The sequence below is a fragment of the Otolemur garnettii genome, unplaced genomic scaffold (assembly GCF_000181295.1).
Source record: "Otolemur garnettii isolate 467f Iridium unplaced genomic scaffold, OtoGar3 scaffold00028, whole genome shotgun sequence".
In the NCBI taxonomy this organism is placed as follows: Eukaryota; Metazoa; Chordata; class Mammalia; order Primates; family Galagidae; genus Otolemur; species Otolemur garnettii.
Genome location: NW_003852423.1, coordinates 14,618,743 through 14,645,840, shown reverse-complemented (window position 1 = coordinate 14,645,840; position 27,098 = coordinate 14,618,743). Strand labels below are relative to the sequence as shown.

General features: G+C 36.1%; 1 protein-coding gene across 5 annotated transcripts in view; it reads left to right on the top strand.

Moving 5' to 3' along the window:
• NT5C3A (5'-nucleotidase, cytosolic IIIA) overlaps window positions 1-26,071 on the top strand; it is a 53,813-nt gene extending 27,742 nt beyond the window's left edge. The window contains exons 1-11 of one of the 5 annotated variants that reach the window (XM_023512473.1): window positions 2,342-2,394; window positions 3,080-3,173; window positions 7,602-7,656; window positions 13,709-13,807; window positions 16,221-16,290; window positions 18,357-18,403; window positions 19,109-19,194; window positions 20,908-20,997; window positions 22,988-23,150; window positions 24,606-24,806; window positions 25,354-26,071. In XM_023512473.1, coding sequence (XP_023368241.1) covers window positions 7,621-7,656; window positions 13,709-13,807; window positions 16,221-16,290; window positions 18,357-18,403; window positions 19,109-19,194; window positions 20,908-20,997; window positions 22,988-23,150; window positions 24,606-24,806; window positions 25,354-25,455 — 894 coding nt within the window. In that variant the 5' untranslated portion in view covers window positions 2,342-2,394; window positions 3,080-3,173; window positions 7,602-7,620 and the 3' untranslated portion in view covers window positions 25,456-26,071. Of the gene's footprint in view, window positions 1-2,082; window positions 2,395-3,079; window positions 3,174-7,601; window positions 7,657-13,708; window positions 13,808-16,220; window positions 16,291-18,356; window positions 18,404-19,108; window positions 19,195-20,907; window positions 20,998-22,987; window positions 23,151-24,605; window positions 24,807-25,353 lie in introns of those variants that run through there. The other 4 variants (XM_023512474.1, XM_003788567.2, XM_023512472.1 and 1 more) reach the window with 4 other exon arrangements.
• Window positions 26,072-27,098: the final 1,027 nt, after the last annotated feature.

The window sequence follows — 27,098 nt, the reverse complement described above, 5'->3', positions numbered from 1 at the left end:
TCCAAAAGGGTTGTGGAACTCTAATTCCCAACATTCTTTGTTGTCAAAGATGGTCTGTGAGTCATCTTTCAAAGTGATATATTTAAATTCTTATCATTGCTAACCATAGTAATATATATAAGGATAGTTAGGTCATCATTTTCATATATAATCCAGCCATATTTCCAAAATGGAGCACTGTTGCTGCTCTTGAACCTCTATTACTAATTAGATGTAATATGTTTTTCTCTTAAAGGAATTTTTTTAATGAATCTTCTCATCTTATTAAAATAAGATAACAGGGCCAAAAGTTTCCATTTGGTAGGTACCACATTTGGATGATTTATTAGTGACATTTATTGTTTTTAGTAGAGAATGATACTACACAAAGTTTGATTACTGAAATATTGCCTGGGTTAGATTTCTCTGAGGGCAGTAGAGAGTTGATATAAAAATTTATTCACATAAATATAATTTAGCCACGTTTCTAATGATAAAACTTCCCAGACCCACAAGCCTAACTTATCTATCAATTCCTGGCATCTTAATAGCATCTTGCCACTCTACTCTTCAGGTTAAAAGCAAGCCTGGTTTTCTTTGAAACCAATCAAAATATTTTCTTTCTTTGACTGTTTTTATTTCTAACAAGAAAGGAACATTTTTTTCAGCTTTTTAAAACTAGAAATTAATTTGTATTTTCAGATTTTATGTCTGATCTGATGAAAGTTTACAAAAATACAGAAAAATACAAAGAAAAACATAAAAATAATTTTAAATCCCATTGCCCTGCACCAAAGACTATTAACATTCTATTGGCTACATATAGCCTGTCTTTTTTTTTAAATAAAATAATTAAATATGTTTAATAAGTCAGCAATATGACAGTAGGATCAAAAATCATGATGTGTGGCTCGGTGCCTGTGGCTCAAGTGGCTGAGGCGCCAGCCACATACACCTAAGGTGGCGGGTTCGAATCCAGCTCGGGCCCGCCAAACAACAATGACGGCTGCAACCAAAAAATGGCCAGGCGTTGTGGCGGGCGCCTGTGGTCCCAGCTACTTGGGAGGCTGAGGCAGGAGACTCGCTTGAGCCCAGGAGTGGGAGATTGCTGTGAGCTTTGATGCCACAGCACTCTACCCAGGGGGACAGCTTGAGGCTCCTGTCTCAAAAAAAAAAAAAAGCCACAGTTTTATGGCTTTAAAAAAAAAAAATCATGATGTGTAAAAGAATGGTTGAAGTCACTGGTTGTTTTTTTTTGGAGACAGAGCCTTAAGCTCTGTAGAGTATGATGACACACTCTCAGTAGAGTATGATGACATTACAGCTCACAGCAACCTCCCAATTCCTGGGCTTAAGCTATTCTCTTGCCTCAATCTCCCAAGTAGCTGGGACTACAGGTGCCCACCACAACGCTCGGCTATTTTTTGGTTGTAGTTGTCATTGTTGTTTGGCAGGCCCAAGCTGGATTCGAACCTGCCAGCTCTGTGTATGTGGCTAGAGCCTTAGCCACTTGAGCTACAGGCACCAAGCCAACTGAAGATATTTAATCTAGAGAAAAAAATATCTGGGCAACCTATGATGGCTATTATTAAATATTTAAAAGAGCAATCACAGGGAATAATGACTGGAATTCCTAACACCCATGAGTAAAATTTAGAGGTGTACTTTTTAACTTGATATAAAGAAAGATTTCTAAAAACATGACTTTTTAGGCATGTTCAAATAGGGTCAGATGACCAGTGACTGGGAATATCCTGTCTTTTTGTTTGTGGGCTTAAATGAGCTATTTTTTAAATTGTGGTAAAATACACACTATAAAAGGTGCCAGTTCAACCATTTTTAATGTACAGTTCCACGGCATTATGCACATTTACATTGCTGTGTAACCATCGCCACTATCTAGAACTCTTTTCATCTTCCAAAACTGAAACTGTGTACCCATTGAGCAATAACTCCCCCTCCTCCTGCCCCTAACCCTGGCAACCACAGCCTAATCTTTCTTATTTTGTATTAAAATACAGTATTTATACAAGAAAGTACACATGTCACAAGTACACTGAGAAACCACTGAAAACCTTGAGGAAAGGAGTGTTTTTAAGAGTTGCTATAGAAGTTCCTTTTTTCTTTGCAGAGCCGGTAGGTGCCTGTATCTTACAGTACGGATTTACCTTCTCGTAACTATCATGTAATTTCCATTGATTATGTTCTGTAAACAGATGGGTGGTGAGCTCAGAGCTAGCAAGGCTGTAGGCCAAAGCATAATAAAGCACTGTGCAGTAGTGCGTCACGAGATTTTTGCATAGGGCTTAGTCAAGGCTTTTGGAACCGCCCTCAGTTGCACCTTGTGCTATATTAGTACTTCTCAGACAGGAAGAATTTTCTTTTGCTGGCGTTGCTCATCCGGTTACCTTCAGGGTAAGTGTACACAGTTCCTGTAGACAGATAAGTTTCTCTTGTTCAACTTTATATGATTCTTGGTTGAAATTTGGGGCATTTTAAAGTACAAACTTAGAAATAAAATAATGATCTGGTATAATGCAAAACTTCTTTATAGTTTGCAAAGATAATGAACTGGTTCAAAACTGTGAGGAGTCTAGGTCTCAAAATTTTCATTTTATACATTGTAATTTTAAGAGCTTCTTGTTTGATATGTAGATGTTAAGAAAAAGCAAAGTACCCTCAGAATTTTCTCAGAAAGTTGGGGGGAGATACTGTAAAATTCAATTTTGTTGTTCATTCAGTTGCTGTGTGATTCAGTTTTGCTGATAGCGACATGCTTTGTGTCTCTAGGATTAGGAACTGTTTATTACGGCTAGTAGTAAAAATTAATTTTCATTTTGTACCTGTGAGCTTTAGAATAGGATTATACGGGTCTGTTTTATGAATTGATAAAAACCGGATTACTGATTTATGACACTGATATTGAACATTAAGATTGAGACATGTACCTTGCAAGTAAAAGCCTAGAGTATTATGGCAAAGTTAGGTTTGAAGAATTGAATCCTCTACACTTTATAGTTTTTTGCCCCCTCTAAATCAGAAACATTCGATCATATAGCAGACTCTTTCTTAAAGCAGTTTTCTTGGTTTTCATTGGCAGCCTCTATCCAAGCACTGCATCTGGGTATTGCTTATCACCTGTGCTATTCTAGGACAAATTCAAGGACAGAGGAACTCAGAGTGCCTTAAGGGTGGTCAGTATAAATTACTTAGTTTCTATGTGCCCTGGTTTATTTATCTTGAAAAATGCTATTAGATATTATAAACAGCGAGGGTGGAAAGGACAGAGTAAATTCTCAGCGTTGAAATTGTTTATTTTAATAAGTATCCATAAAATTCCAACTGAGAAGCTGTTTTACCATTTAAGAAAATTGTTGTAAATTGCCAGTTTTTAAATCACTAGACTTAGAAATCTATGATTTCCTCTTTCCTCTGGTGTCCTCCTCTCTCCCTCTTACCTTTTGCTATTCACTTTCATTTTTGTTTTATGTCTGTATTGAGAAAAGGTTTCATTTTCCAGTTTGTGTATTTTCCTACCACTGCTGATTTGAAAATCTGATTCAAGGGAATTATTTAAATGCCCCAAGAAATGATTGCAACCCTACAGAAAAATCACATTTTACGTGTGTTAATCACCCTAAGGAAGCAACATCTTTTAAAACCAAAGCTTAAAACACATAGGTTAGGTTGCTAGAAAAGTACAGTACAAATTGATTCATTATCAGTACTATTGCTGATACCCTGTCCATGTCACAGTAATATATGTATCTGTTACCTGTTCTTATGTAAGTAATATAGTTTACCATTTATAATTTCATTATCTTACCAATGTAGTTTACAGTGTTCCTGCAAGATTAAAAGTGGAGTCACAACTTTTATATTAATGAATTTAATCTTTTTCATTTTCCTATAAGACATAGTGAAGTAGGCCTTTAAAATAAGTACTCAATTTGCATTTAGATACTTAAGACTTGTTTTAAAGCAGTTAAGTTTTTTATGTAGACATAGCAATTTTCATTAATTGATTTATAAACTACCATCTTAGAGTGAATGCCATGACAGCCAAAATTTTCAGTTATACCAAGTTTGCACTGCTTAAGTTCTTACCTCTTGCTGCAGTCTTTAGCCTTGTCCTACATAGTCCTTATAATGAACATGCTATAGCAGAAGCCTTAATCTCATACGGAAAGCACACAAAGTAGTTATATTCCAATATCCACATTTTCCAGTCCACATTTAAAGATTCCAAAGACTTAAGACCTTCAAACTTCCTTTAGCCGGGCATGGCAACTCATGCCTGTAATCCTAGCACTCTTGTAGGTCGAGGTAGAAGGATTGAGGTCAGGAGTTCAAGACCAGCCTGAACAAGAGGGAGACCCCCTTTCTACTAAAAATAGAAAAGGTAGTAGGGCGTGTGTCAGGTGCATGTAGTCCCTGCTACTCAGGAGGCTGAAGCAGAAGGATTACTTGAACCCAGGAGTTCGAGGTTGCTGAGAGGTAGGCTGATGTCACAGCATTCTAGCCGGGGCACCAAAGTGAGTCTGTCTCTAGGGAAAAGAAAAAAAAAAAACTTCTTTGGAAGAGAGTTTGTAGTTCAAGGATAGTATTTTCTATTTTTGAACCTGTCTTCTACACTTGATGTGTTTTTTCCAGCAACTCTTCTCTCGAAGCATCTGCAACAGATGACTGTTGGCAAAGTAAGGCAGAACTTTATATACCAGGTATAGGTTTACAGGCCTATTCGTTTAAAAATACCCTGCCCTAATTTTCAGTGTCTTCCTTAGAATAATGCCAGCAGGCTGACATTTATGCCTTAGTATTTATATTTTTTTAATGACATAGATCTCAAGTGAAATTTATATAAGGACTGCAGTATCACTTTGTATGAGATTATCTTTGAGCAAAGATAATTTCTGGTCAGATTGCCAGTGAGGATTGGGAAGAATGAAAGATCTTTAGTTGAAATTTGCATACTTATCCACAAATTGTTAAGTTTGGTTATCCAAAAAAAAATGCCCCAAAGTTGGCCGCTAACCAACTTTATGATCACTCTTTGTTTTGTTTATATAAAGTTTGATGAGACCATGAGGGAGATGATTATTCTTTTACCTACTACCTACTAGTACTGGTTTTTATTTTTCCTTTTAAACTAAAAATGCTCCAGAAAGCCATAGAAAGAGCTAGAGAAAAATTGTACTACCTACCTGACTATGTACCAGAATGATCTTAGATTCTCAGATATTCAAATGAATTTAGTTAATTCCTCACTGCTTGAATTCTGTTTTCCTTTGGACTTTCAGATGTTTCACAGATTATGTGCTGTTTTCATAAACACTGCTGTACTTTTTTTTTTTGAGACAGAGTCTTACTATGTTGCCCTTGGTAGAGTGCTATGGTGTCCCAGCTCACAGCAATCTCAAACTCTTGGGCTTAAGTGATTCTCTTGCCTCAGCCTCCCAAGTAATTGGGACTACAGGCACCCACCACAATGCCCAGCTATTTTTTTTGTTGTAGTTGTGCTTGTTTAAGAGGCCTGGGCCGGTTTGAACCCACCAGCCCGGGTGTATGTGGCACTCTAACCACTGAGCTACAGGCGCCAAGCCAACACTGCTGTACTTTTTCATACTCTTCCTTTTTTTAAGCTAATAAAATGATTTTAAATAGTGCCTTTTGAGAAATCTAGACCCCTTTTCAAAGAAATGCCATAAGCATTTAATAGTTATGCTTTGATTTCTGAAGAAACAGACTTGCATACAAATTCTGTGATACTGTCTCTTTAAAGATAGATGACCATGACAAAAAGAAGTTAGACCAAGGAATCTTTACTTAAATTTGACTATAATCATCTAAACTAGAGACTATTGATCTCCAAAATACCATTATAATTATATTTTCAGGGTAGTGATCAAATACTCGATGAGTTGTATAGTATTACATGTGTGTATGCACACATAAATGTACTTCTACAGATACTACATTATTTCTCAGATCTGAAAAATTCCAGATATCCTCTTACTATCTGGCTATATTGTTTACTCAACTCTAAGGTATTAAAACCATCAACTAGCAGCTTTTCTGAGAGGAAGAGAAAGACATTTTGCAATTCCATGGACTTAAAGGGGGGAGCTGAATTTGAGAATTTGAGAAATTTTAACTGCTGTAATGTCTTTTAATTAAAAGACACAGATCTAATGTCCAAGTTCTATTACTAGAGTTTAAGGAAAAGTCAGATATTTTCCCCCTTCAACTAAATTGCCCTTTCTAAATATTTTTAGAAAATATTTTAGATTTATAAAATTTTGCTGACCTGGAATAAAGTAAAAATAAAGTCATTATGTAATAAAAGCAAATGAATTAATTTTACCTAAGATGCATACTATAAAAAAAGAAAAAACAATTAGAATAGTGTTGATGGGTATTTAAAAAACTGCTTTTTTTAGTTTGATGAATAGATACATGTAAACTTCACCCAGACTCCCAGAGTGCTCACTCAGTGGGCAAAGTATCACATACTTATTTTGTGACAGACACTGCTAGATTAAAGCATAACTTAGATCTTAGTCATATTATATCCCCAAATTAAAATTTTTAATATAAGAAAATTGAAGGAAACACTGGACTTCTATATATTATCTTTCTCCTTACTTTATTCTGTTTTTCTATTTTACATTGATTCAAGAATAGCGAGACATAATTTTCCCACAGACTTCATCCTGACATGTGAGGAGAAATACTGGTAAAATATCCTTGCAGTAAAGTGGGGGTTTTTTTGTTTTTGTTTTTTGAAACAGAGTCTTACTCTGTTGTCCAGGTTAGAGTGCCCAGGCATCAGCCTAGCTCAAAGCAACCTCAAATTCCTGGGTTCCCAAGTAGTACGGACTACCTGCACCCACCACAATGCCCAGCTAATTTTTCTATTTTTAGTAGAGATGAAGTTTTGCTCTTGCTCCGGCTGATCTCAAACTCCTGAGCTGAAACAATCCTCCCGCCTTAGCCTCCCCAAGTACTAGGATTATAGTTATGAGCCACTATGGCCAGCCTTTTTTGGAGGCAGGGGCAAGTATGTATTAAATTTCAACTCTTTGTTCAAATTTTCTTTTTTGGTGACACAGTCTCACTCTGTCTCCCTGGGTAGAGTGTAGAGTGCTATGGTGTCATCATAGCTCATAGCAACCTCCTCAAACTCCTGGGCTCAAGTGATCTTCTTACCTCAGTTTTTCTATTTTAGGTAAAGACAGGGTCTCACTCTTGCTCTGGCTGGTCTCGAATATCTGAGCTCAAGCAATCCATCCACCTCAACTTCCCAGAGTGCTAGGATTACAGGTGTGAGCCACCACTCTCAGTCTTGTTCAAAGTTTCTTAACAGCATATCAAGTTCTTATAGAAGAGCTTCAAATTCTCCACACAAAATGTTTAACCCAAAACTATGCCAGATAGTAAAACTTTTGCTGAGCTTCTTAAAAAACAAACCAAAAAATGCTTTACAATAGCTTGGTATTTAAATCATACCAAAAGATACCACCTTAGTGTGTTATTAGCATACAGGAAAAGCCTGAAATTTATGCGTGTCACATGTACCTTTTTTTTTCTCTTTTGCTGTGATATCACCTGGGGAAATGCAGAAGATTGGATAACCAAGAAATGACTAATCAAGAGTCTGCTGTACATGTGAAAATGGTGGGTATTTGAATATTTACAGTTCCATTTATTAATGGTGAATCTTCACCGCTTTTACCTCTGTCTCTAACCAAATAATTATGGGACTGAAATTTTATACAGATCTTTCTTCACAATGCTTGTCACACAATATAGCTTCAAATACTGATGGAATTGAATTGAATTTCAAATTATCTTTCAGATGTTTTGCTTGAAATCTAATGTGCATTTTAGTACTTCCCAGAATATAAAATAATTACCCTATTCCTTTTTATGCTAATTTTTCTTTGCTCAGCGATAATACATGTAAATCATACAATATGAAATATTTGGGGGGCTTCTGAATTTAAATGACAAGCATTCAAATTCTTAAATATTTTTTGTATAATAGTAGAGTTCATTGCATTGTATAATCAGGATGAAGTAGGAAAAATACAGGCTTTGGAGTCAGAATTGGCTTCAAATCTCAACTCGTTCCTTAATAGCTATGATACCTTTGAATGAGGGCCATCTTATCTTTAAGAAATGTATATGAAACCACCAACCTTATGTTGTTTATTCATACTTAATGAAAAATTACATAAAGCTCCTAATAGCACATTTTAAGCATTCAGTAAATATTATCTCTTATGTTAGTGTTTTAACCATGGAAGTAGCATATTTACTTGTATGTGTGCAAAGAAATTACATCTGTTCTCCATATTCATTCTCCATATTAACAGTGGTTAAAATCTTAAAAATGACAGTTTTTAGAATCCTCTCTTTTTTAAAAGAGGACAACTGCTCTGTGATCTCTTTCTCATTTTCTCCTTCTGTTTTTTTTTTGTTGTTGTTGGTTTTCCTCTTCTCCTCTTTTTACTTTTTCATCCTTCTCTTTCTCTCTGGCTTTTTCTAGCCTATAGAACATAACTTAGCAAGCAAACAGCATTGTGTCACCTTCAGTCTCTTAATCTGCTTACTTTCCAGTGTACAACTGAAGGTGAAAATTGGCTCAAAGTGATAATTAAGTTATCATAAGTTTAGTTGTTGCCGTTAAGTTGAAGTGTATGATATTGTTGTTTTGTGCATCAAATACAGTCCAATATTTCAGGTTTCATATGATTTAATGTAATAACATAGTCATGATCTTCACATCCATTGCATAAGCATTTGATTCATTGGAATTGTCCCTATCTCTCTATAGATTTAAACCAGTCTAAAACTAATTTTCTTTTTTTCTTCTCTTTTTTTTTTTTTTTTTTTTTGAGACAGAATCTCACTATGCCGCCCTCAGTAGTGTGCTGTGGCGTCATAGCTCGCAGCAACCTCCAACTCTTGGGCTTGAGCAATTCTCTTGCCTCAGCCTTCCAAGTAGTTGGGACTACAGGCGCCCGCCATAACACCCGGCTATCTTTTTGTTGTAGTTGTCATGGTTGTTTGGCAGGCCCAGGCCGGGTTCAAACCTGGCAGCCCCAGTGTATGTGGCCGACACCCTAACCACTGAGTGCAGGCACCAAGCCTACAACTCATTTTCTTATTTGAGTCAGCTTTTTTAACCAAAATGAATACAAGTGATAGGAGGATTTCCCGCCATAAAAACAAAGTAATGTTAATGGTACCCTTTATGTACCTCGGTATTTGAGCCCTAGCACCCTCCATTTCTCTTTTAGGAGCAAGTAGCAATGTGCTCAACTCCCAGTGTTGAAGGAAAACAGAAGGGTTTTGTGTTTTTCTTTAACTTTTGCTTTTCTGAAATCTGTTGCTTTGGGGTGCTATTCTTCACTTCTCATGATCTGACCCCGAATCTTTCCTTCCGGACTTTTCACGCACTCTTCTCTATGTGCACTTAAGTTCCAAACTTTCTCTTTCTCTTATTTCTCTAGCATTTTGACTCCTCTCCAGTCTCAGCGGATCTCACCCCTGTTCTCTTCAAAGCCTCGCTCGGTACTCTTTTTCTCCTTTAGCCCTCACAGATGCAATCTTTGTTTCTTCTGTTGCTTTTGTATTTTATCTGGACATCTTGGCAATGTACTGTGATTTGAGTTTTTAAATCACAACCTATATTAGAGAATATGCGCCTTGAGGATAAGATATATATCATTAAAATTTTTTTATTTCTTACAGAGCTGCTTAATACAGCGCTTGGTATTTGTGTTGTAAAAATCAACACTGTTGATTATTTTATTTTTCATATAAAAATAACAATAACAATACATTCTTATAAATGGAATGTATTTGTGTGGGTTTTTTCCTTTGTAGGGGTAAAGTTTTTCTTTTTAAACCAAAATTTAACATTATAGTTTTAAGTCATAGTTTAAACAGAATTAAACATTGTAGTTGTTATAATCTCATCCAGACAATTAGGATTAATAATTAGTTTGGTATATTATCATTAGATTGATAATACCAAATCCTGCCCAGAAATTTCAAATCATAGTATGGAGATACTCATTTATCTTTTCCTAGTGTCCCCACAAGATAATGTTAAATAATACAGTAGTGTTCATGAGTTGTGAATAAAATTGCATAAATTTGAAGTCAATTTTTTTTTTTTAAGAGATAGGGTCTTGCTATGTTTGTCCAGGTTGGTCTCAAACTCTTAGCCTCAACGGATGTTTCCTCAAACATCGGATGGACCTCCCCTAAGTGCTGGGATTATAGTCATGAGCCACCGCACCCAGCCTGAAATCAATTTCTTCAGAAATCACTGCTTTTTGAATATGGAAGTAGAGTAACAATTAAGGAGTTCATTTCATCTGTACAAATACAATACAGAGTGTTCATAAAGATTGTGTGCAATTTAAAATTGCATACCATTTTAAATTTAAATTGCACACAAACTTTATGGCCACCCTGTATATTAAATATTAGTCAGAATAAATGCTTATTAGGCCTTTTTAAATTTCAAAGTATTATGGGGTACAAAAATTTTTGTTAACATGGATCACTGGTATAATGTTTCGTCATGGTTATAAGTGTGCCTGTTGCCCAGAGAGTGTTCATTGTACCCACTAGGTAGACTTTCACCCCGTCATCCTCCCTCTTAGGTGAGGTTTTTCTTAATTACTTGTAGTGTTGATTCAGACAAGGCCCCCATCAACCAGCACCCCCTGATTCTTGTCAGAAAGGCTTTGCTCCTTCCCCAACATGTTTTTACATTATGGCTTTACTATAAAATGAATTTGTTTTCTTTTTATCAAGAATTAAAGCAATTTTTAGCCCCTTGTTTGTTTTCCATAAAATTGTATCATAATTGAATGGAAAAGTTTTTAGACAATTCAAACTAACTTTCAAATTTGAAGTATCATTATTTTATATGCCACAAAACCAGGTCTATGTTTGTTCAAGAATAATATGGAAGGAAGGAATTTGTGGAGGTAACAAATGTACGTGATGCCTTTCCTCATGCTCCTGCAGTGTGCTAATATCCTGATATTCTTTGACATTTTCATACAGTAGTCTTGGATTCTGTTTTTTATATTACATTCTAAAATATTTCAGTAAAATTCTCAATAGCTTGAGTTCTTGTGACGTATTGCTCATATACTTCAGTGATATTGTGTGTGTATTACAAGAGAGGAGCGTCATATACCATATAATCCAAGGCAGGTATGATGGTCATTTTCATATTTCTTATGCCTATTTTCTTTACCTTATTGCATTCTCTGGAAAACAAACACTGCACTTTGGTTATTTCACTCCTGTGCTATTTGGGCATTTACTACTTATTTACCTGAAAATCAATGGTTGTATGTTGTACTGAAGCAGAGCCACCAGTGCCTCTAGCCACTGGTTTTCTTTCATCCCGAGTGGTTTAGAATACACCAGTTTGATGGCTGTTAGCCTAGCAGAAACCAGCTTACTTTGAAGTGCTCTTAGTACTATTCTCCTATCAATTATTTGAAACTTGTGGATGTGATTTCTTGAGGCAGGACACGTTACTCTGTATAGACACACTGAAATAAATGGTTTAATTTTCTTGGTGAAAATTAAGTCAGTGACAGATATTCTGTGTTGCTTTCGCTCTAAATAAGTTGGTTATTGAATTACGCATATCATGATTACTATGTACCGGCCAGTTATAGCTAAGGTAAGAACAAAATTTAGTTGTTAAGAGATAAATTTACTAGCTGAAGTATTTGTAAGGGAGGGATGGAAGTGATATTCCAAAACAGCATTAGTGCCTAAATCTCAACAGGCAAACGGAGGATGGCACATCATCCTGTCTCTTCTCACTAGAGCATCTGGCACAAAGACACGCAGTAAATACTGAGTGAGCGGATTAATAAATGAAAAAGGAGCCAGTGCCTATTTGCCTTTCTACTCTAAAATAAATATTTAGATAACCTTTAATGCATTGAAAATTGTCTAGTTAAGTTAAAAAGATCACATCAAGGTTAGTTGCATTGCAGGTCATCTGTCCTATTTAAATATGGCTTTTAAAAACTAAGTATGTTGTAGGTTTTGGTCTTTTATTCATGGAAAAAATTTTAATATTACACTTCTATATACTTCTGTTATAGTCTTTGGAAAACATTCTAGCCTTTTTCCAATTTTTCTACCCTTGTCCATTGTGTAGGAAAAACATGGGACTGATAGACTGACTAATGGTCAGATCTTCTAATAGCAAGGATAGAAGGTCTAGAGAGTATTTTGTAAGCATGTCTGTAACACATGAAATATGTTAATATTGGCAATAGCATACCCAGAATAAAAGCATACATATAAAGATTATCTAGTATAGAACCTTGATTTGAAATACTGTTACTGTCTATACCACGTAACTTACTATAAAATGATCTATAATTTTCTAAGTTATATGTGGGCTATAAGAGCTCTGTGCTTCTTGCGGTGATTGTCCTCTGATAAGTTCCTTACTATTTGTGATAAAGGAGAAACAAACAATAATATTTAATATTAAGTTGCTGAGCAGCCCTAAAGTCTTAATAAACCAGCTTAGGAGCAGCCTAAACCCAGCTGGTCTAATACCTTTTTTGGTGGGGGGTGGGGATGAGGTGTCACTGTGTTGCCCAGGCTGGTCACAAACTCCAGCCTCAAATGATCCTTCTACCTCAGTCTCTGGAATATCTGGGATTATAGGCACATATATTCTTGCCTAGTGAAATACCGTTTAGTAGTGATCTTAATTTGAAATAAATCTGATGTGAAATTTATACCAAAGTTATTTGGGACATAGAATAGTAAAAAGGACCAAAGATCTTGAAGTATCTTTTCAAATTTTAAATGCATGTATATTTTAATTATCTGTACAAAGACTAACTTGTGGAGAATAACCACGTAATATTTGTTTCCCTTCTGCTCAGATTGCATGTTTATAATCATAGAAATGAAACTTAATAGAAAATAAATTTAAAAGTTTCATCAAGCCAGGCATGGGGGCTCATGCCTATAATCCTAGCACTGTGGGAGGCCAAGGTGTATGAATCATCTGAGCTTAGGAGTTTGAGACCAGCCTGAGCAAGAATGAAACCCCGTCTCTACTAAAAATAGAAAAACTAGCTGGATATTATGGCAGACTCCTGAGGTCCCAACTTCTTGAGAGGCTGAAGCAAGAGGATCACCTAAGGCCAAGAGTTGAAGTGGCTGTGAGCTATGACACCATGGCACTCTACCCAAGTGACAGAGTGAGACTGTACCTCAAAAAAAACTCCAGGCAATTTTTATTTTCTCTTCTATATTTTTACTTTTTTGTTGTTGTTGTTTTTGCCGTTTTTGGCCGGGGGTGGGTTTGAACCCACCACCTCCAGGATATGGGACCAGTGCCCTACCCTTTTGAGCCACAGGCACCACCCTTTACTGTTATTTCTGTGGTAAGCGTGCACAGCTTTTATAATTAGAAAAATTATAATTTTCCCATGAAGTAATTGAATTACAAATATAGTTACATCTTAATCTTCTAGATGGAAACTGCTGACGTGCTTTAACATTTTGGGGGTGTATAAATGGTAATTTAATGTGGTGACTTGTTTTAAAATAATGCCTCAACATTTTAGTATCTTCGAATAATGCAGGGTTATCAAAAGAACTTGAGAAAAGAAGAATTAAAAATAACTAATTTTCTTCTACTTTTTAGATGCCAGAGTTTCAGAAAAGTTCAGTTCGCATCAAGAACCCTACACGAGTGGAAGAAATAATCTGTGGTCTTATCAAAGGTGGAGCCGCCAAACTTCAGGTGATGGATAAATATCAAGAAGCTTTTATTACTAAGCTTTTATTTAAAGTGAGCATGAAACAGTTTATTGAGAAAGAGAAAGGTTTACAGAGTTAGAAGTTTTACAAAGCAAGATATATTTTTTTATAGACAGCAACAAGCCCCCATTGTGGTGACAAAGAATAGTCATTAAGCTTTTTTTTTCTTTTTTTGAGACAGAGCCTCAAGCTGTCACCCTGGGTGGAGTGCTGTGGCATCACAGCTCACAGCAACCTCCAACTCCTGGGCGCAAGCAATTCTCCTGCCTCTGCCTCCCAAGTAGCTGGGACTACATGCACCTACCACACCCCCTGGCTATTTTTTGGTTGCAGCTGTTCTTGTTGTCTGGTGGGCCCGGGCTGGATTCGAACCTGCCAGCTCAGGTGTATGTGGCTGGCGCCTTAGCCACTTGAGCCATAGGCCCCTAGCTTAAGCTTTTATTTTTAATGTTTTCAAGGAGACTCATTTATCTCTTGTTTTGATAAAATCTGATTAAAGCAAGTTTAGACAATTTTTATCTGACCTTTATAGATGTAAAATCTAAACAATATTAATACATCTAGAGTTGTTCTAAAATATACCGATTATTGCATTGGAAACAAGCAAAAATTAGTAACCTTAAGATAAACATAGGTTTTCATTAATATTAAATATTAAGTTAACTAATACTGTGCACAAGTACTAAACCATTTTAAGAATAGTTATATTAGGCGGTACATGTGGCTCAAAGGAGTAGGGTGCTGACCCCATATGCCCGAGTTGGTGGGTTCAAGCCTAGCCTCGGCCAAAAATGGAAAAAAATAAAAAGAATAATAATATTAAAAGAATATAGTTTCAAGTTGCTCTTCCATATTTTAAATAAATTAGAGTAGTTGAAATGAAGATGTAGTATTATTAAGGGGATAATTGATTTTTTCAAAAACTTGTCTATCTTTTTGAAAGGAATGTTTCAAATATAAATTAAAGCAATGATATGGATATTCAGATAAAAAATTATTCCTTTTTTTTTTTTAATAGAGACTGGGTATCACTCTGTCACCTAAACTAGAGTGCAGTGGTACCTGATCATAGCTCTCTGTAGCCTCAAACTCCTGGGCAAGTGGTCCTCCTATCTCAGCCTCCTGAGTAGCTAGGACTATAAGCATGTGCTCCCAGGCCTTTTTTTTTTTTTTTTTCAATTTTACTTTTTGTAGAGATGAGGTCTTCCTATGTTGCCCAGGCTGGTCTCAAGTTCTTAGCCTTAAGTGATCCTCCTGCCTCAGCCTCCCAAAGTGTTGAGATTATAGGCAGAAGTTTGGAATATGCCTGGATCTTTTTCTTTTTGTTTAGTTTTTTAATTAATGCATAATATTATAATTGTACATAGTTATGAGGCACATGTAATATTTTGATACATGCAAAATTATATGTGTAACGATCAAATCAAGGTAATTAGGATATCCATCACCTCAAACATTTATTGTGTTGAGAACATTCCAAATCTTTTCTTCTATTTTGAAATATATAATAAATTACCTTTTTAAATTATAAAACAGGTGCATAATTTAAATTATTACTTTAAATTATAATCACCCTACCATTCAGTTTACTCCTTTGAACTGTACTAGAGCTTACTCCTTTTTTTTTTCCTGTGATGCCATTAAACTTGTGTTTCTAAGGCGTCTAGTTTCCCGAGGTTTATTTTTTCTTAATTGTTTGAGATTCATTGAGGGTACAAAGAATTAGGTTACACTTATTGCATTTGTTAGGTAAAGTCCCTCTGTAATTGTGTCCTGCCCCCAAGAGGTATGCCATACACCATGACTCCCCCCAACCTTCTCCTCCCCCTTCTCCCCACTCCCTCATTCCCCTACCCCCTACCATGTATTAGGTAATCTGCTGCCTTCATATTAGAATTGAGTGCATTGGATTCTTGCTTCTCCATTCTTACGATGCTTTTACCTGTGATTTTGGACCCATTAATCAACTTCTTTTCATCTTCCCTACCCTCCTACCTTGCCCAGCCTCTGGTAACCATTACTCTTCTCTCTACCTTCATCAGATCAACTTTTTAGCTCCCACATGAGGAAGAACCTGTAATATTTGACTTTCTGTGCCTGGCTTATTTTACTTTAACATAATGACCTCTAGGCTTTAGAGGTCATTATAGTATATAACAGTATCTCTTTCTTTAGACTGGATAATCCTATTTTACTTGGTGACGATGCTAATGTCATTCCCAGGATTTTATAAATGAACCGCATGATAAACCCAATGTAGAGAAAATAACCAATAATGGGGGCCGGGGACCGAGCTCAGCCCCATAGGAAAGCGTGCGGTATGCATTTGGGTAGCATACAGAAATTCTGCCCATGGTGCCTGCGTTTACATAATGCCTGTCTCTTTTTTCTTATAGATAATAACAGACTTTGATATGACACTCAGTAGATTTTCCTACAAAGGGAAAAGATGCCCAACATGTCATAGTAAGTGTGGTATTTTTAAATTCATGAAAATTCATGAATTTTTAAATTCATTACTTTAAGATCCCTTTTACCTATATTGTGAAATGACTGGGATTTTAAAATTCATTTTGGATATTGAAAGTGATGGGACTTGCTTTTTCTTACTATATTTTGAGGATTTTCCTCCTGTGATGTATAAATGGCTATTTTCATGTATGGTTTTTGGTGGCAAAGGGAATGGAGACTTTCAAAATATTTCTTATCAAATATGATCTGTTCTTTATTCAATAAATATTTAAATACTTTGAGTTCACCTAAAGAGACAATATTTATCTAATGCTCAGTTTGCTAGGAATTTTATAGAGTCTCTGTATCATATATGTATGAATAAATCTCAAATTATATTGCTAGGATAATTATACCTTTTTGTTTTTGAACATGGCATTGAGTTTTTACAGTAATAATCTTTGCCTGGCCATTTTTTTTTTTTTTTTGGTTGCAGCCATCATTGTTGTTTGGCGGGCCCAGGCTGGAGATTCGAACCCGCCACCTTAGGTGTATGTGGCTGGCGCCTTAGCCGCTTGAGCCACAGGCGCCAAGCCTACAGTAATAATCTTTAACCTGACCAGGGAACAGTGAAATAAGCCCTCTCAATTTACTTTTGGTACATGTATGAATTGAAGAATCATTCAGATAATTTGTATTTAGAATCTACTAAAAATCTCCATGCTCTTTACCCTAGTAATTCCTCTTTGGAGAATTTCTAAGCAAATTAGAGTAATCCCAAATATATGTGTGGTGGTGGTGGGAGTCTTTATTCACAAAAATAGTGGTAACTAAGCTCAACATAAAATTATTTCTAAGCGCTTGTAGCTCATGCCCCAAATTCTAACACTAGGGGAGACCGAGGCGGGAGGATTGCTTGAGCAGAGGAGTTTGAGACCAACCTGAGCAATATAACAAGACCCCATCTCTACAAAAAGTATAGAAAAACTACCTGGGCATGGTGGCATGCACCTATAATCAGAGCTATTCAAGAGGCTTGAGCCAGGAGTTTGAGGCTACATTGAGCTATCAAAGTACCACTGTCTTCTAGCCTGGGCAACAGAGTGAGACCCTGTCTCAAAAAAAAAACCAAAAAAACTCCAAAACTTTATTTCTAATAGCAAATGTGTTGAAACAACCTAAAAAGTTTAACATTGCAGAATTCTGTCCTGCTCACCCACAAAAGATTTTAATTATAAGGAAAAATACACACTACAATGTGAAATGAAAAAGAAAGAATTAAAAATTATACTTGGTATGATCTCTTATTTAATTGATATACATAAAACTTTAAGACTAAAAGGAAAAGACTGGGTACGGTGTCTCATGCCTGTAATCCTAGCACTCTGGGAAGCCAATGTGGATTGCCCTGAGCTCACAGGTTTGAGACCAGCCTAAGCAAGAACGAGACCCTGTCTCTAAAAATAGCCAGGCGTTGTAGTGGGCACCTGTAGTCCCAGCTACTCAGAGGAGGCTGGGACAAGAAAATCACTTGAGGCCAAGAGTTTGAGATTGCTGTGAGCTGTGACAGTACAGCACTCTACGAAGGGTCACAAAGTGAGACTCTGTCTCAAAAAAAAAAAAAAAAGACTAAAAGGAAATACATTAATCCTAAATTGTTAGTGATTTTTTTATTGAATGTTAACTAATTTTTGTTTTCTTCTTTGCAATGATCTGTATTTTCCAGATTTTTACATTAAGCATTTATTATCTTTTTATTAAGAAAAAAGTGTATTTTAGATATCTGTTTTCTTCTATAATATTTAATTTAAAAGTGGAAAATGGAACCAGTACATAGTTCACAGTGTTCAAAGACATTGAATGGTCTAGCTCAGTGAGATAAATGAGCAATCACTAAATTCCAAATTTTAAAACCATTAGCTTCTAGCAATGCCAAGTGAATTATACCACTGAGATTAAAAGTTGTAATAACTGTGCTATTAGCTTAGTATTTAAACCTAAAAGAAAAGTAACAAATTATTCTTGATAACAGTAGCATCAGAGTATTTCTTTCAATGTCTGCTTTGCTTTTCTCTCTTTAGATGTCATTGACAACTGTAAACTGGTTACAGATGAATGTCGGAAAAAGGTAAGTGCCAACAGTAACCTCAAGTTACTAAAAAACTTCAGTATCCTTTTTTTCCTGAGTATTTCTTCAGGTGCACTCACACAACCAAGAATGGGTGAAAATTCTTGTAAACCATATCTGGCACATAGTAAGCACTCAGCACATACTAGGTTTGTTGTATGAATTATACATCTGCAATATATTTAAATGATAAAGTTAACAGTAACTTTTTAACAACGAAACTTAGATGAAAAACTCTTAAATGATTACCAAAACACTCTGGTTTGGGTAATTGGAAAATTACCTTACTTATACTTCACTGGAAAATTAAAACAAAAGTACATAAGTTTTATGTAGGTATTGTTCCCTTAAATTGATCAGGAAATTACTTCACTGCTTTGTTTAAGTGTCTGTGTATATCTTAACACAATACAACTCAAAATGTGAATCATAGTTAATACTTTTTTATATGAGAACTAAAGTTTTTTTAATTGTGATAATTTGATTATTAGTTGGTTTCATTGAATTGCTAGCTTGAAAATACAGAAGAAAGGGAGCTTTTTGCCTGTATATTTAATTACAATCAACTTCAATCAACTGATGCAGTACCTCACTTTTTACAGCAGCATATAAAATACTTGTTTATACTGTTACACTTGCTGTAAAACTAAGCAGATGAAAGGCAGCTCTGTCATCTTCATGATTAAGTTATTCATTTCTTTCTAGCTATTTCAACTAAAGGAAAAGTATTACGCTATTGAAGTTGATCCAGTTCTTACTGTAGAAGAGAAGTACCCTTACATGGTAGAATGGTAAGTGTGTATTGAGTAGTGGGAGGGTTAAAGAAATAATAAAACATTACAGACCCAATTGATGGTTTATTTTTCCTCTGTGTTGTATACAAATAACATTTATAAATTATACAGTGAGTTAGAACAGTGAATTAAACATAATAAAATGAACTCTAATTCCCTAATCACTCTAACATTCTAGGGTATGTTTTATTTTGTTTAGTCTAAGATGAGGTTCCATAGGAATAAATTAAAAATCCTGCTCTTAAGTCTTCAAAACAAAAAAAAAGGCTCAGCGCCTGTGGCTCAAGCAGCTAAGGCACCAGCCACATACACCTAAGGTGGCGGGTTTGGATCCCCAGCCCGGGCCCGCCAAACAACAATGATGGCTGCAACCAAAAAATAGCCAGGTGTTGTGGCGGGCGCCTGTAGTCCCAGCTACTTGGGAGGCTGAGGCAGGAGACTCGCTTGAGCCCAGGAGTTGGAGGTTGCTGTGAGCTGTGATGCCACAGCACTCTACCCAGGGGGATAGCTTGAGGCTCCATCTAAAAAAAAAAAACAAACAAAAAGTCTTAAAAACAAAAATTTTTTTAAAGTATATGGATAAGATGTGGCTTAATGTATAAATAAAAGGAATTAGGGTTTAAATAGACTCTGAACTCAGTTGGAACCAGCAGGTGACATGGTTACTGAGAAATTGACCTCTGGAGTTGGTTGCATTGATCAAAACACAGCAGCATTCCAGGCCAAATTCAAAGCATTGTGTTGGGTTCTGGAAGAATGCTGTTAAAAGAAAGCTTGAAAAACTTAAAGGAGTCAGAGGAACCCACCAGGCTGATCAAGAGGAATCTGAGCCATCCTATTTGAAGACCATTTCGAGAAATAGAATATGCTTTGATTTGAGAAATAACAACTTGGTTTACTACCTTAACAGACCAGGAATATTTGTCTTCGTTATCTCATTACCTAACAGGGTACCTTACACACTTCATTTATGTTTATGGTCTTATATATTGGAAAGATGCTAGACTTAATTCTACATATCTGTATCAGTAAAACTGGAATTAGATTGTAAAGCTTAAGAAGACTGATTTCAGCATGATAAACAACAGTCTGGCAATTAGAGTTTTCTGGCAGTAGCATAAGCTACCTCAGGAAAATGAGCTCACTGACATGATAGAGCTGACCTACACAGAGAGGAGGATCACTTAGGAATATTGTAGGGATTTTTTAGGTATCAGGTGAAGAGATAGGTTCTTTTTACTTTACTTTTCTTTCTTTTGGGGGGCGAAAGAGGGGTTAACAAGGATTTTCTCTCTCACCAAGCAGCATCTTCAGTATGTAGGCATTTCATGAAAATTCACACTACAAACAGTTGAAGGAAATAGCTTTGCTCTAATTCTTAGTACAATTAGAGAAAAGATTATGCATCCATAGGCTAGACTGAGTTCTTACCTGTAGACTTAGGAAAGGTTCACCCTAGTTTTCTTCTCTTTACCTTATTAGCATTCTTAAGCTTAGCCCAAGTTTGAGAGAACTGGGAAAAGCAGTAAGAACACGCATTATCACATTTTGAGGCTCAGGAGATATACATTCCTTAGTGATGAATTTAAACCTCTAATCAGATATGAGAAACAAAACTCACTTGCTCACACTGAAGAATGCTTTCTAATAAAGATAATAGTTTTGTTTTAATTGATACTCTTTTTTTTTTTCTTTGATCATAAACTCCAGGTATACTAAATCACATGGTTTGCTTGTTGAACAAGCTTTACCAAAAAGTAAACTTAAAGAAATTGTGGCAGAATCTGATGTTATGCTCAAGTAAGTTTATTTTTTATTGTTATTGTTTACAGACTTGAACTATTGTTATATATGTACTTAATTGTGTATTTTTGCTAAAATAAGGTATACAGTGGCTCAGCACCCATAGCACAGTGTGTTACGGCGCCAGCCACATAAACTGAGGTTGGTGGGTTCGAACCCGGCTGGGCCTGCTAAAACAACAATGACAACTACAACAAAAAATAGCCAGGCGTTGTGGCCGGCACCTGTAGCTGAAGTCCCAGCTACTTGGGAGGCTGAGTCAAGAGAATCGCTTAAGCCCAGGAATTGAAGGTTGCTGTGAGCTGTGATGCCATGGCACTCTACTGAGGGTGACATAGTGAGACTCTGTGTCCAAAAAATGAAAAAGATATACAATATTATATACATAAAAATTCAATATATCTCATCTATCACAAAATATTTGTGAGATAAAGAATTTATTTATTTATTTATTTATTTATTTATTTTGAGACAGCCTCAAGCTGTCCCCCTGGGTAGAGTGCCGTGGCATTACAGCTCACAGCAACCTCCAACTCCTGGGCTCAAGCAAGTCTCTTGCCTCAGCCTCCCAAGTAGCTGGGACCACAGGCGCCCGCCACAACGCCCAGCTATTTTTTGGTTGCAGCTGTCATTGTTGTCTTGGTGGGCCCCGGGCTGGATTCAAACCCGCCACCTTATGTGGCTGGTGCCTTAGCCACTTGAGCCACAGGCACCAGGCTGAGATAAAGAATTTAGAATGACATATTAGATCTTGGTATAGATTAATAAGAGGGCTTATGAGATTTTAGTATATTTCCTTCCTCTAGATTAAAAATTTCAAGATTGATTTATAAATTTTTTTCATTTCCTTGCTATTTTTCTTAATTTTTTATTTCTTTGCTTTTTTTTTTTTTTTTTTTTTTTTGAGACAGAGTCCCACCCTATGCCCTAAGCAGAGTGTAGTGGCGTCATACCTTAACCAAGCCCATTTTGAAGTTTTTTAGCAAAATACTTTTGAAAGACATAGAATATGAAAGGAATGTATGAATCCAATTGAAAAGGATTTAGCTAAGTACCCTGTTTCTAAATTTACATGAATCTACTTTCTGAATTCTCAAACTTCTTTGATAACTACTTCTAGGAAAGATGAATATAATTAAAATACTTGTAACACATGAATTACTAGCTAGAAGATTAAGCTTATTTTTAAGCTTACCACCTCTAAAATTTACCACCTCTAAAATTTGTTTACCACCTCTAAAATTTTCAGCTCATTGGGTAAATATGCTGCTTTTTGGGTTTTTTTGATTTTGCTATATTTTAAGGCAATTTACTTCTAGGATAAAAGCATTAAGTTGTCAGAATGTGAGGACAGCTAGTAAATATCCCATTCCTTTGGCAACAGTTTTATTTAACCTATAGCTTTAGGAAGAGTAAAAAGGCAAGAAAAGTTATAAAAGATTTTAGGAAAGAAACCCCGGATGCTTCTCTGACAATAGGGAAGGTAGAAGAACAGTGTGCTCAGCAAGTGGTTTCAAGTGGGTTTTCAAATTGTGATTTAACTATCTTTTTCTTTTTTTCAATTTATTTTTAGAGGTAGGCTCTCATTATGTTGCCCAGGCTAGACTCAGAACGCCTGGGCTCAAACAGTGCTACTGCCTCAGCCTCTTAAGTAGCTGGGAGTATAGGTTCATGCTGTCCTACTGACTTTGCCTTTTTAAATGGTTTAAATTATGTGCTGTAGGCTTATTCTATTCATATTCAGTGGGAGTCTAAAAGCATCTACTTTGCAATATGAGAATTGATTAAAAGGAAGGTAAAGTGTTTAACTGTTACTTGAAAAAGTTTCACTAGTGATATTGTAGATATCATCAGCAACTCTCTGGGGCAGTATTATAAAATAACGTAAGTGAGCCATAGAATTAGGGAGAAATATTTCACTTTTTTAATTTCTATGTGAAAAAGAGCTCTTGCTCTTTAACCATCAGTTTGTATCTCCATCTTGCAGAGAAGGATATGAGAATTTCTTCGATAAGCTCCAGCAGCACAGTGTTCCAGTGTTCATATTCTCAGCTGGTATCGGTGACGTACTAGAGGAGATTATCCGACAAGCTGGTGTTTATCATCCGAATGTCAAAGTTGTATCCAACTTCATGGATTTTGATGAAAATGTAAGAATATCAAGTCATTATTTTATTTTTATTTTTTTGTAGACAGAGTCTCACGCTGACCCCAGCTAGAGTTCAGTGGTGTCGTCACAGCTCACTGTAACCTCAAAACTCCTGGGCTGAAGTGATCCCTGCTGAGTAGCTGGGACGACAGGCATACACTACCACTTCTGACTGATTTCTTAAATTTTTTGTAGAGATGGGATGGGGTCATGGTATGTTAACCAGGCAGGTCACAAACTCCTGTCTTCCTGTGATCCTGTTGCCTCAGCCTCCCAAAGTGCAAGGGTTACAGGTGTGAGCCACTGGGCCAGCTCAAGTCTTTCTGCATAATTATTTCTAAAATCTGAAATATTTTAATGTAAATTTGTTATTATTTAATGTATATTCATTAAATTCGGCCACGTTGATAGGTCTACTATGGGACTCTTCATCTTTCCCAGGATCATCCATTATTATAAAACAATATGCCTTTCTGAAACTTTTGTTCCTTAAGCTACAAACTAAGGATAAAATTAGTAAAACCTTTAATTTAATGCAGCAACTCTGAAGACTTAACTTTCATAGTTGGGAAAAAATAAGTGAATTAGAACTTTTTTTTTGAGACAGAGTCTCATTATTTCACCCTCGGTAGAGTGCCATGGCATCACAGCAACCTCAAACTCTTGGTCTTAAGTGATTCTCTTGCCTCAGCCTCCCAAGTAGCTGGGATTACAGGCACCCACCACAGCCCCCGGCTATTTTTTAGTTGTAGTTGTTGTTGTTTGGGAGGCCTGGACTGGGCTCAAATCTGCCAGCCGTGGTGTATGTGGCTGGTGCCCTAGCTGCTGAGCTACAGGCACCAAGCCAGAACTGATATTTTTTTGAACAAGGTTTACTAATCAAGACAGTGTATTATGAAATACATAAGGTGAGATATTTTGGGCTTGGCACTCATAGCACAGTGGTTACGGCGCCAGCCACATGCACCCAGGCTGGCAGGTTCAAACCTGGTCTGGGCCTGCCAAACAACAATGACAACTGCAACAAAAAATAGCCAAGCACTGTGGCAAGTGCCTGTAGTCCCCGCTACTTGGAAGGCTGAGGCAAGAAAATCACTTAAGCCCAAGAGTTTGAGGTTGCTGTGAGTGCCATGGCACTCTACAGAGGGCAACATAATGAGACTCTGTGTCAAAAAAAAAAAAAAAAAAGATGAGATATTTTGGTTAGGAATAAAGTGAAAAGTGAAAATTGAGTTTTTCAACCACTTAAGGTGGTCTCTAAAAACATTGATTTCTCGGGGCCTTTCTTAACCTATCATGAATGTGATTGGATTTAAGTGCTTTGAGATCTCTAATGCCAAAAATAAATTTATAAATATGATGAAATAATAGTGATATTCCTTAAAATTAATAAAATATATAATTTGATATATAATTTTTAAAACCTATTATTTCAAAAGATTTATGTTTTTAATAGGGGATAATCAAAGGATTTAAAGGAGAACTAATTCATGTATTTAACAAACATGATGGTGCCTTGAAGAATACAGAATACTTTAATCAACTAAAAGATAACAGCAACATAATTCTGCTGGGAGATTCCCAAGGAGACTTAAGAATGGCAGATGGAGTAGCCAATGTTGAACACATTCTCAAAATCGGATATCTAAATGATAGGGTAAGTATACAGATCTGTGATTGAACTTCCTTCCTAAGAAAAAATTACGATGAAACTTTACAGGAAATTGCTGCCAAAGGTACCTAGAAAAGTAGTTATTTCACAGACATTTTCCTTACTCTTTACTCCTTTATTTGGTGATGATTAAAGGAATTGGCACATGCGGGTGCATGCTACAGGTATTGGGAAAAGGAAGGTATGTGTTCTGTAGGCGCCCTCTCTGTCCTCCTCTCTCTAAAGGATGGGTAGTACTCTCCAGTTATTAGAACCAAAGATGTCAACCAGAGATTGCCAAATGTTCTTTGGACAGAATCATCCCAGTCGAGAAAACCACTGGACTGGAGAAAGGTCATTTTGGAAAGAAAACCTATCATGTGGAAAAATGTCTGTGTCAGTACTCTGAAAGTATTTTTCATAGATTTTATGAATGTTGAATTTAATTTACCGTATTTGCCCTTAATATCTAATATAACAATGAGATCCATACTGAAATTATTTGCTGCTTCTCCCTGTGTGTTCATTTTATTTTTATTGTTCTTTTGATTAGGTGGACGAGCTTTTAGAAAAGTACATGGACTCTTATGATATTGTTCTAGTACAAGATGAATCATTGGAGGTAGCCAACTCTATTTTACAGAAGATTCTATAAGCAAGCATTCTTCAAGAAGACCTCTCTCCCATGGGTGCAACTGATGCAAGAACTGCTCATCTGTTATCTTGCTGAAAGACTCTTATTTATAACACGTCCTGACTCTTGAAATTTTCCTTTTACATAGTGGAAGTATTTTCAGACATGTTGAATCCACCAACTGGAAGCTCCTTTTCTCTACCTGTCTCAACACACTCCTCACTATATTTTTTAACAGACTTTAAAAAAAAAAAAAAATCTTAAAGCCAAAATTAGAAAAATAACTCCCTACTTTTCCAAAGTGAATTTTGTAGTGTAATGTTATCGTGTTTTTGAGGAGTCTTTTTACACCAGGAAAGTTTGTAGGAATTTAAAAAGACATTTTATGAAATGGTGAAATAATGTACATGATTTTAAGTATTGCCATTTTTTATCATTTGGGTTATTATGCTGGTGGTTATCACCATCTCTTGAAATTGTATTATGTTTGGTTATTTTGTCTGGGGTAAATCAGTATTTACCAGAAGAGACTGGTACTTAGTGTTGGAAAAATGTTGGTGTATACAATGTCACTGATCTTTACAAAACATTCTGTATTGAAGCACTGATAACAAACATGAAATGAAAAGCCTTTTTACTTCTGTTGTCCAGCCTGTCTTTATTCATTGATTCAACAAATATTTTAGGGCACCTGCCCTGGTTTTTTATTTTCCTTTCTACCTTCCTTTTCCTAATGTCCTTGCCATAGTGACTAAATTAGATTGGTTATTTTTAAAATTTATACATTCTAAGTCTAAAAATTAAAAAAAATTAATCTGCCCTTCAGAAAGTACTGATACCCTCAGAAATTATCCCCTCCCCCATCATTGAAAGCATCAGCAAAGGAGTATTTTATTGTTAAAGTCTGAGTTTCAGAAAAAGACACAGGCAGGAAACAGAGTAACTAACCATGGTGACTGAAACTGAGTAGTACTGCAAAGTTAGGAACCAGCATTTCTCTCTGCAGTCTGACTTCCCGTCCCAATCTCTGATGCTGCTTCATGATTGGTTTTCATAGGTTTGAACTTGCCACTGTCATAGATTTGACCATAGTAACCCATGAATTCCAGAGCCCATGGGCAGCTAATGGTTTTGCTTATGTCATCTGAGCTCTGATGTACTCAGCATGCTCTGATTGGTTCTGGCCATCCAGTGTGTGTGACCAGCCATCTGGAGTCCAATCAGAGGCGGCAGGAAGACAAGGTCACATGATAAAAAACCTTTTTTTCCTGGGGATGCCTATTGTTATCCTCTACCTTGACTAATCCTTTTGTTATAATAAATAATGAAACCAAAAAATGCGATGATAAAAGGTAAACTAGATTCTGCTTAGGTATTTACCAAATCAAACTCAAAAGTAAATTTGTTATGTTAAAGCAGATAGGATCGCATGAGAGTTTCACAATTACCTGCAGCACTTTTTCACATAGAAAAAACAGTTGGGAATCACTGATCTAATGATAGCCCTTTATCCCCTGTGTTGCTATCAGAATTTGTCATATTGGCCATTTCCCAAAGGACTTTAATATGCTTCCTTAAACAAGCATAGTATTGCATGGTGTAAGTTTAAAGAATAGTGAAGTCATGACCTGCACTTCAGTTATTGTTCAACCCCTTAGGAAAAC